This window comes from Aptenodytes forsteri, unplaced genomic scaffold (genome assembly GCF_000699145.1).
Source record: "Aptenodytes forsteri isolate BGI_AS27 unplaced genomic scaffold, ASM69914v1 Scaffold173, whole genome shotgun sequence".
Lineage (NCBI taxonomy): Eukaryota > Metazoa > Chordata > Aves > Sphenisciformes > Spheniscidae > Aptenodytes > Aptenodytes forsteri.
In genome coordinates, this window is record NW_008794449.1 from 3304204 (window position 1) to 3315976 (window position 11773).

Genomic DNA, 11773 nt, shown 5'->3' on the forward strand with positions numbered 1-11773 from the left:
CTTCAAGAAGGATGGGCAGAAAAAGTATTATATACGTGCTAAGGGTATGGAAGAAAAATATTTTTTATTAGCTGCACTGCTACAGGCAGTTCTCAAGCACGACTTCAGGCACACACTGCACTTTGCCCTTCGGTGAAAACACTCAGAGATACTTTGCAAATATTATGTCTCAAAACTGACTGTAAGTAAAGCTAAAGGTACAAAACCACTCTCTTTGGTGGCAAGGCCAGCTCAAGAAGTTTTCATTTTCTTCCCCCAACAACTTGCCCTCCATACACAGTATGCAATTTCCTCAATTGAGCTGTTTTTGTAGACAAGCTATAAAGCAGATTATGGGCACATCTGCATTTGAAAAAGGCCTCCAGGATGGATTTGTAATGCATCTGCTTCAGTCCACATCATCTGCACTGACACCACAGAACAGGAGGTGAACTGCAGTGCAGAGATGGAAATGGGCAGAAAAAGAGGTAAAGAAATTCTTCATCAGCAAAGCATCCCTTACACCTAACATTGATGTACATCTGACCCTTCAAAATAAGCTAGTTCACATCACTTGCCAGACAGGAGGGGGGGAAAAAAAAAAAAAAAAAAAGAGAATGAACTTCTCCCAAGTCGGCTTGTTTCAGCATCAAATATCAGCCCCACCGCAACGGAGACAGCAGGATCACACAGCCAGAGATGGGTGAGAAGCCAGAGGAGATGCAAGAACTCAGCAGCTCTTCAGCACACTGAGTCTCTCTGGCATCGCTTTTTAAAGACTAGACCCAAATGCTGCGAGATAAGGGCAGTTAGGCTATGTCCGAAATGCTCCTCAAAGTCAATGACATCTGAAGGCATTACTAAAGGAACCAACAGCAGCTGGATTTATTTCTGCTGAATTAAGCATCAAGAGTTGAACAAATCCTCACAGCGACTCCACGAGGCATTTCTAGGGCTTTGGTCAGGGTCTGGAAATTCCACTCTAAATTGTAATTTCACCTTGGTTGGTACAAACGTCAGAATTACAGGTCTGTAAACCTCTGGATCTCCCCCAAAATTGTTTTTGAAGAAGTTGACATCCCATCAGCCACTTTCCAGTCCACTTGTACTGAGGAAGCTTTCCCTAACAGCTTACACAGCACCTAAGTAGTTCAGCTATCACGAGCTCATCTATCATCTCCGAGTTTCTTTCAGAGCTTGAAGAGCTGTTATTGGTAAAACTGTCGATTTCCCTTAACGTTTTCTACAGAAACTTCACATCTCAGTCCTTGTTTGAGGAGATCTCTGCAAAGTTTTGGCGTGGGAACTTTCAGAAGTTTCTCCACTCCGAAGAGACGCGTGAAAAAATTAATTCAGGGTGTTTTGCTGCTACGGCCTCATCTCTTCTGCGTGCTGCTCATACTCCGCGACCTTTTCCTGGGTCTACAGTCTTTGGTAGGATCCCCGTTCCACAGTGGGTGGGTGTGAGTGTGCATACACACGTGCGCTTGTGTGTTCACTTTTATACCTTTTGTTAATTGTTCTTCAAAATCCTTTTTGTCATGTTTTTTTGGAGGTTGTTTTTTTAACATTCAGCCTAACAAGTGTCACAATCCTCCACACTCTGCTCACTTAAAAATTATTTCAAATTTTTTTTTAGGATGCCCTCCTTCTTTGCCTTACCTTGCTATCCAAGCTCTGCTGACTTCTTTTAGATTTCTTTTTTTGAGAAGTGGAATACTTTAGCTTAAAGAGACAAATGACATCCTTCTATAGTTATTGTCACCTGCAAAGCTTTTACTCTTCTAGCTGTTCATTTTAGCTTCATTTTATCAAGTTTTTTGGTTTGTATGAAGAGTTAATGCTAACTTTTGTGTTGTTAACACTTAAAAATTTCTTCTCTCTGAAACTATAAGCAGCAGCTGGTATTAAAATTGTTTAAGAATGGGAAATATTACTTCAATCTAACAATTTTATGTCTATTTATTATAAAGGCTGCTAATTCAGTTTTAAAGAAAAAATAAAATTCTTCCTTTCTAACCATAATTTCTTTTCCTGTGCACTATTTAAACAATTTAGCAGCAGCAAAGGAATTAATTTTGTAGATAATGCTACTGACATTTCACAAACACTCTTTTTTCTCCAAAAAGAATCTGACAGGCCAGATCAAATCCGGGCTACATAAAATACAAACCTACTGTAGCAGCTTACTAGAACATGGAATTACTCATTCTGCCTGACAAATGGTTCACACAGATCTATCCCGCTCCTGTTACAGATTTCACAAATTCAGCTTGGATACATGAGACAAATAAACAGCTAGCATAAGCAATGAAGCCAAGCGAATAAAGACTGACCAGTTACAGGAAAATAAAGGAGGCAACTTACAGAAGGACTTGCAAGGAAGGTGAGAATTACTCAATGTTTTAATATTTAGACCCATTTCAAGGAAACAAACACACCAAGCCTACTTGCTACTTTGTTATCTTACAGTACGCTTCAAAGAATGAACAAACTACAGTGGAAATGACAAATTTGCAGTAGTAATAGCAAATGTGCATAGCAATTTTCACCAAAGAACCTCAAGATATTTTAAAATGTCACAGATTGAAACAGTAAAATGATCAAAAATGAGATAACTATGCCAGGATACATAAGTCACTAGCAGAGCTCAGATACCTTGCTTTGCTTCTGATGTGCAATATCTATGCCCTGACATGCCTATGCTTCCACAAAAGCACGTTTTTGGTAGTCAGCTCTAAAATGCCAGGCAGCGATGCCGTCACCACAGCAAGGCAGCAAGTCACGCTGTCCTCCACGTGAGGGGACGTCCTGTAGGATTTTAAGGCGTTTCCTTCATTGCATTAGCACCATTTGTATGTTCTTCTTCCAACTCAACATGCAGCGACACCACACACCTTGAAACAACATTCCCCAGGCTGGTAAGGTTCAAAATTAGTTAACAGCAATTCCCGATTGCTTCACGTAGGCAGTGCTAACTTAAATATTCTAGGGTAAGTAAAAATTAACAATAAAATCGACGTAATGGCTAAATAAACCAGTTTGATATCCATAATAAGAAATCTCTCAAACATTTAGCTGATGAGAAAGGTATCACGTGCTTCTCAAAAGCACAGTGCTAACTACAGTAGTAAGTGAAAGACGCAAACCCCCTGGTAATATGCAAATAATATTCCCCATTATAAATCTTCAGCTCCTCATTAGGTTGAGGCCACAAAACCCTTGTCTCTCCTGCACCATAATAAGAATCCAAGGGTTTAAGGCATAAGACTAAGGCTGTACCTTGGTCACAATTCCTCTCCACTTTCCTTTGTTCTCATATTTTAAAATGGCAAAATATTAAACATTTATTTACCATACTGTCATTATTCTTCAACAATAACATTACCATAGAGGTGAAAAAGCACTGGGAAATGTCTGCAAAAGATACCAATACTCAGGTGTACTTAGGTGAAATTTGTTTGTTTGTAAATTGTGATTTGGAAAAATAACATGGGCAATAGATTTTTACTTACACAGCATAGATAAAGCTATTGCTTATTGAAGTGGTTGGTTTACTATGTTACCAACCAATAAACCTTAGAAAGCTTTGATTTTATTTCAGATACAGAGGGCCAAACAAATATTTATATAGATGCTGACATAAGCAATCCCATTTATTTCAATAGGAATGCTTACACAAGTATTTTAAACTTTTTTTCTTGAAAATACCAATTTGTTTACTATTTATAGTCAAGATATTAAAAAAAAGGCATATTCATACCTCAGAGAATAACGATTATTGCTACAAAGAAGAGTCAATACAGACTCAATATAGCAAGCAACCGCTATGTATGTTGTAAATCTGCCAGACATTTGAAATGGACTGAAATATATAGTGTCAGTTTTCAAAGGAAAACAGCCAACCATATTTTACAACTTCCTTGTCAGGAAGTTTTTATACATCAGCTCTACTGAAATATTTTTCTTTGATACAGAATTTTTCACTAAGCCTGGTTCAAGGTTTGAGACAATCATCAAAAGTTAGACTTGTTGTTGTTGTTTTCTAAGAGCTGGTTCCAAGGTTTGAGACAATCATCAAAAGTTAGACTTGTTGTTTTTGTTTTCTAGCACATAAGAGACTTCAAAAATGATACTTTTTTAATTCTTATTGTTAGCCAGATTTCTAGCCCCGAAATATTACGGACTTCCTTTAAATATGAAGTAATTAATTTCTAGAAAAGTTCTCTTGTATTCTGTAACTTCTTAACATAGAATAACCAAATTTAGTAAACAGACCTCGACTATCATAATACTCTTCCACCCTCTGAAAAAAGACATTTAATATGTCGTCTTGTGTGTGTGGATAATATTATATTTGCAACCTTCAGAAAGGTTAGGCTCTTTCTAATCAGCTATTCTTAAGACAGGGATATTTGACAAAAAAGGGAATAAAATAAAATGACATAATATTAACTAGTAATAAAGGGAAAAAAAAATAACAAGAAGAGATCTGCTTTCCTCCTCTACCAACATTTTGAAAAAAGTCTGAAGACATGGTTGTTTGAAAAATCTGAGACTTCTATAAGAGTTTCTGAACTTACAAAACGCTGTGCCTTCTGACGCTCCTCTTCTGTCGCAGCTCTCTCTCGAAGAATGGCTCGAGTCAAATGTTCATTTGAAGAAATCCTTTCTTGCTCCAGAAGTTTGCCAAACTCGTCACGTACATACATTTGCTCTTGTTTCAATCTACAGAAGGTGGAGGGAAATTTAGATTGAAGGTGTGTTTTCCAAATGTAGTTTAAAAGGACACAGGCACAGTCACTTTAAAAGCAGTCGCTGTAATAAATTATGATTGGCTTAAAGACACCTGAATATGAGCATTTGCTAAAAATTCCAGAAGTCTATTTCAGATTAAAGTGTCAAAATCAGACAGAATACACAAATTTAACACATCTTAGTAACACAATTAAATCACACAAAGTACAATTTGTTCAAGACCTTTATGAAAATACATCTTTAAGTAACAAGAATATGCACGACGTTCTGTTGGTTGCTTGGTTTTGTTCTGTTTTTAAAGGAAGCCTTTTTCCAGGAAAATCCCTCTCTCCGTCAGCTAGTGGGCACCCCACTTCCAGCTAAAAGCTCTGTTCTTTTCTGCAATGGGATAATGCTTTCCTGTCTCTGGACATACCATAAACCCAAATACCGCATCTATTTAACAAGTTGCAAAAAGACCGAGCAACCATAATGAACCTTTCCCAGAGACTTGAGAGGATGAGATTAAAATAGCTATTGAACTTGTTGCCACAGAGTTAATAAAGGCAACTCCAGTCCCAGAAAATTCTCAACATTTATAAGTCACACACCATAAATATATTTGAAATCTTCACTATAGTACTTGATATAAGCACACCATATCTAATTTTCATGAAAATACATAGATATAAGTTGTTTAGCTAATAAAACTTATCTGTTGCATGTATGTTGTGACACTGAACACAGAGTCAGCATTAGGGAACTCAGAATAGTAATGGCAGTATCAAACACTGGTTTTCAAATAGATTTTTGAAAGAGTGATGGAGAGGAAGCTTAAGTATTCTCAGTGCATTTATACGTTGTCAAGGGAGCTTCAGAGAACAAATCATAATGAGTAGGGTCACTTTGTAAAAGGTACTAGCATTGCAGTACATTAGATTCTTCCCCAAGGAAAATATTTAAGCGAGGTGGGGAGGAAAAAGACAATTACAAGATGTATTACTTCTGTGCTCAGACACAACCCTCTGAAACACAGCAACCAACTGGGAATCTTTATAAAGAGTTTATTAAGCAGCATCTTCAATTACTCTAGCAAAAAAGTCAGATTATGCAGACATGGACCAAATTCCATTAAGTGATTTCCCAAGGTCCCCCAAATTATTCCAGCAGCTTTGATATAACAAATCCTTCACACAATCAACGGTGCAGTCAAAACACACTGGTTGTCTTTTAGATTGGAAATCATGTTTTGTCTAAAAAGAAAAAAAAGTGTCAAAATAGAAGTCTCAGCAGCTTTTTCTTGTGAGAGACAGCAGAGAAAGCATTTAGCATTTCCAGAGACTGAAGTAAGCTCCTTCCTCATCCTTTCTGGATTTTACCTCCCACAAGCGGTTTTCCCCTAAAAGCGTCTCTTCTTTCTGCATACTGTACCTAGCAGAGTAATTAAAGTACACAAAATTACATAATACCTGAAAAAGGCTGCCAGAGATTTCCACACTACAAACTCTCCAAAATTAAAAAAAAAAAAAAAAAAACACCAAAAACACTTAGATGTTTACATGTAATTCTTGCAAATTATTCCCGTATTTGACATGAGCTCAGTCTTCTCAAGTCTTCTCCTTTTTGCCCCCGGAATTACAAACCTTTGTGAGGTCTCCTCTCAACCTCTCTTGCAAAAAGAAGAAAGTCAGTTTTCCTAACACTTAAAAATAATGGGCTCCTAATGTCAAGATAAACCCTTTGATGGCTTAACCTGACTGCTGTTACATTCAGCTTCCCTGCTAAGTACACTACAGAGGGACAGGATGTTCTTTTCTACTTTTGCCAAAACTCCGCGTGTCCTTTGCTGCAAACTTGCTACATGACGATGACCCAGAATCTCCTCTACATTCGCGAGTCATCTGACTCCCCACCCTACAGCGAGCCTTTAAAAAGCTTTTCATCAGAAGCTCTGACATCCCACAGAATTAGCAGACAATAACACAGCTGTGGGTACAGCCGCACCAGTGACAGAAGGGATGGCTATACAATGCTGGCTTCCCACAAGCAGGGAACTCGGGGCAAGACTTGCTATTTCGACCTTAACCAGCCCATTTAAAATTAGTCCAGGTACCTCAATACTACCTTGTAGCCATTCCAGTTTTGAGTATCTTCTTGGCCATGAACAGCCGTGTCCTACCACAGCAAGAGAGGAAAGGATGGGGATAGGACACCCAAAATTGGCACCCAGGAACCCCCTGCCAAAGTTCTATAACCCCATACCTCATCTTGTAAGTCACTAGCTTCCAAGCAAACCATGTGATAAAAATCCCAGAAAAAGGATTCTGTGCCATCCTTTGTCGGCAATCCCATCTCACTGTCCTTGCCAGACCAATCACCCTAGGAACTTCCATCGCAACAGCGTAACTGATGGGAGTGCAGGGAGAGACCCTCACTTCCAACTCCAACCTTTGGTAATAAAGCATTATATGTTTTTAACAAATTGATCTCCACCCACCTCCTTTTTCCCCACTCCACGTGTAAAATGATATTTCTAAACAGATAGCGTGATGTGTTCTTTCCCAATATCTGAAGATGACAAACAGTATTTAATACTAGCTTGCTCATCGATACCAATAACGATGATGTTAAATATCTACATCAAAAATGGAAAGATCTTATTTATGTTGTTCATAACAGTTCATCCAAATGCAGTTTTCTTAGTTACAGACCGCCCTTCTTCCTTTAAGTGGGATTTCTTGATGTCTTTAAAAATGCACTTATAATGGTGTAAAAGTCAGCATAAATATCCAAACACAAAATTGTATCTCCTGCGTCATCGGATAGTTGCCAGTTTTGCAGCTCAGCAGTAACGCCTTGCATAAATTGACCAACTTCATCCAAAACAACCACCAAAAAAGACCCCCAAACCCCACCACCAACAACCCCCCTGCCCCTCACCTGCAAGGCTGCAGCAGAAGTTCGCATTTCAGAGATTTAGGAATGTTCTTGTAATCTCCATGCTCAATTTATACTTGCCCCATTTAAAACATTCACTTTGGGGCCAACGATGTTTTACCAAAGATCATTTTAAGACAACAGTCTTGTCTGCTTTTCCATCTTCACGTTCCATGCAAACAAAATCTACTCTTTCAGCCTTTTATAAGAAATGTTGTTTCCCTGATCAACCCATCAGCTCTTCCCTGCAGCTATTGTCTCCAAGCTCAATTTATACTTGCCCCATTTAAAACATTCACTTTGGGGCCAACGATGTTTTACCAAAGATCATTTTAAGACAACAGTCTTGTCTGCTTTTCCATCTTCACGTTCCATGCAAACAAAATCTACTCTTTCAGCCTTTTATAAGAAATGTTGTTTCCCTGATCAACCCATCAGCTCTTCCCTGCAGCTATTGCAGAACTACATGCTCCATTTCCAGAGGATTTCACTTTGGTGATTAACTAATACTTCCCAGGGTTTTTTTATTCCTTGCTATTTCTAGATAGAAGATTTACAATGCCGAAACATTCGGTAGTTTGTTAGCAGAAGTACCTTGCGCTTTCATACCACTTACCAGTTAGTAGGAGTCAGTCATTTATTTCCTCACATATGACTCCTTAACCTTCCTTTTGCAACAGTATCACTAAATTTTGTGCCACATGCCTCTTTCGGAAATAAAAATATTAACTTTAGTTCCAAGACTGCTTTCCGAGAAATCCCATTACTAACCACCTTCCAGACTAATAATCTCCATTTGTCATTCGTGACAAATCTACGCCTTCTCCAGTTTAGTAGCCATCAACAAGATCAGGCCTATTGTGTTTCTGTTGTTTTAAAGTTGCTATGTTGTTATGGGAGGGAAATCAAATTATTTATTCTCTACTGCTACTTCCCTTTAGTAAAGGTGTATTTTGCCTCTTATTTTCCATTCCCTTCCACGTCAGCAACAGATCTTCTCTTCAAGATTTGTTACATCTTTGCCACTAATTTTACTTCAACAGTTCCAGAGCTGTCTGGATTGCCTTCTACTCCCCCAAAAACATCCTTCTTTGGTAAGTAAAAAAAAGCCAAAAACCCATCTATTTAGTTTAAAACATACCAGAATAAAGAAAATTAAAACTTCTACTTGACTTTCAGCAATTCTCATTTTGACTTCTTGGCTTCCTTCGGCTCCTTCCTTCAACTTTTGGCATAAAACTTTCTTTGCTGATCCGTATGTCTGAATATCCATCTGTCTTGGGGACCTTTTGATCAACTGCAATCCTTTTTGAAGGCAGCTATTCAATCAGCAACATTTGGAGCTCTTTCCTACAAAACTTTTCTTCTTGTCTGGCTTTGAAATACTAGAGAGTTTTCACAGCTTTGTCTTTTCAACTTTTTGAATTTGTCTTTGTCTTTGAATTTCCAACTCTCCTGTACATTCCTCCTCCTCTCCTCTACATGAAGAGTTTATCAGCTCTTCATTTCAATTGGCTTAACTAGATGCCTCCTTTCATCAAGATGTATTTGCTGATGTCACAAAGCAATTCTGCAATTCGCGTGCTTATCTCCAGAAGCAAAGCTTGCTCCTTCTTCACTAGAGGCTAGTTGCAAGCCAAAGTAGTTCCCTGCATTACTGTGTCTATAAGCTCAAAAGCTTGGCGACGTCTCTGTATCCAGCTTTGCCAATGTGTTTAGGAGTAACTTCTAGACCAGGTCACCTTAGCCAAAGAAAGCTGCAGTAAAATGTTTTTAACTCTTTTTTTTTTCTTCTTCCTTGTGTGGCATTCTACCATAAAATAAATTTATACTATTTCATCATCAAATTTTATATAATTTAGGCAAAAAAGGTACTTGGTTTATGTTCTTCAAAAACATCCAAGACTGCCTTGCTCATGCAGCACCTTAAAGGAAAAATGTAAAGTCTTTCCTATCTACTCTAATCCTCATTCGTGTGATCAGGAAAGTATCTCATTGTACCTACAGAACAAAATATAACTAGTTAAATTTCTGAAGCACCCGCTAGACTTCTTTATTTAGGGCAACTTTTGTTCACAAAAGTCCTAAATACCCATCTCCACTGATTTAAATTCACCAGAGTTTTAACAAAAGAAGTAGGATTTTTAAGTAATTTTCATTTATTTGAGTTACATAATTGGGTGGCTTGTAGGAGCTTAATGAAACAAACACAAGGCAGATCCGTGCTGATATCAAACATTTGTTTGCATCAACTTACAGTAGTTTTCTTCCTTGACATTACAAATTCATTTTACTGGTTCAGCATATACCGCTGCTGAATAAAAGGCAAACATCAGCTAAGTCTACAGTAAAAAATTGTATTATCTAGCCAAAAGTAAAAATATAAATAGATAGATGCACATCTGCAATTTATAAGGAGTTAAATAGCAGAACTTGTCAGTATAGTCCACTACTCCAAGAATTCCACATAAATAGACCACCTAAAATGACATTTTTAATTACAACAAATATAAAGGCTCAACATAATGGTTCTCACATTTAAGCACAAAGCTCTAGTTAACAGACAAGAGACATTATGCGTTACACTGATCATTTATACAGAGAGAAAGCGCTTTAAAAAAGTGCTGAAACAGCAGAGAAGGCTGCTGACTACACATTTTTCTACACAGTTGATAGTTTGAATAAAATACTTCTAAATAATTATGAAATACTGTTTCAAGAAGTGTACAGCTATTTAGTTACAGTAGCTGATTTAATGAAATAAAGTATGCAATGCTATCACTTTTCCATAGCACTACTTGAAAATACACATAAAACATTAACAAGAACCTCTACGTACTAAAGTTTGGATTAACACTTCACAGTATTTCATGCTCTCAACTGTTTTATAGCATACGATCATATACAGAAAGCAACAACTCCTACCTTTCTACAGCACTGTCTTTTAGGACTTCAAAGCTCTGAGTTAACGCTACAAAGAAAATTTATTCTTCCATGACACTTGTACTTTTTGCAATTTAGTAAACAAACACCCAATGATTAAGTCACTCATCTTTTTATTACCCCTAAAGCTTCTGGCAGTCTTGAATTCTACATCGTAACTTCTTTCACCCATCCTTCAAATGCTTGATGATTGCCTCTTACTTTATTAAGTAGAAAGTGCAGTCCACAGCTCTCACAGAATCACACAATTCTTTAGGCTGGAAAGAACCTCGTATGATCATCTTGTTCAAACTCCCTGCTCAAGCAGGGTCAGCTAGAGCAGGCTGCCCAGGACCGTGTCCAGTTGGGTTTTGAATATCTCCACAGATGGAGACTTCAGAACCTCTTAGGGCAACCTGATCCAGTGTCTGACCACCTTCACAGTGTTTTCTTGTGTTCAGGTGTTTCACATGTTTCAGTTTGTGTCCATTGCTTCTCGCCCTAATCCCCAGATCTCTCTGCTTGCCCTTCTCGTAGATAGGAAAGACATTTGCTTTCTTACCATCTCCAGAAACCTCTTCTGATCACCATGACCTTTCAAAAGACAATCAAGAGCGGCCTCGCAACGACATGAGCCAGCTCCCTCAGCACTCAGATGCAACTCATCAGTCCCCATAGAACTTTTCTATGTCCAGTTTGTTTAGGTGTTCCTAACCTGATCCTCCTTCACTATGGGTTGTCGTCTGTGCTCCAGACCGACCCTCTGGTCTCAGGGTTCTGGGATTCCTGAAAGCTGGCCTTAACAGTAAAGACAGAGGAAAAGAAGGCAAGAATGGCTTTAGAGTATCTCCACCTTCTCCATTTCCTTTGTCACCAGGAACGCTGCTCCATTTAGCAGTGGGTCCACACTTACCCCAGTCTTCCTTTTGCTGTTGATCTTAACACTGTATTCTGGTATTCATCCCTAAATAGACAAACATCTCCATCTATCCATAGATCTATCTGCTGGTAGACAACTAAAAGTAATTAAGTATTTATATTAAGTAAAGCAATAGCAAAAATAACTGTCCTGGTTTCAGCAGGGATAGAGTTAATTTCCTTCCTAGTAGCTGGTACAGTGCTGTGTTTTGGGTTTAGGATGAGAACAATGTTGATAACACACCCATGTTTTAGTTGTTGCTAAGCAGTGCTTACACTA

The 11773-nt window shown here is 38.1% G+C and overlaps 1 protein-coding gene across 2 annotated transcripts in view; it reads right to left on the minus strand.

Moving 5' to 3' along the window:
* Positions 1-11773, minus strand: part of CHCHD3 (coiled-coil-helix-coiled-coil-helix domain containing 3) — a 165367-nt gene that overhangs the window by 101657 nt on the left and 51937 nt on the right. For both annotated transcript variants that reach the window (XM_009290426.1, XM_009290425.1), the window contains exon 4: positions 4563-4707. In XM_009290426.1, the coding sequence (XP_009288701.1) occupies positions 4563-4707 (145 nt within the window). The remainder of the gene's footprint in view (positions 1-4562; positions 4708-11773) is intronic.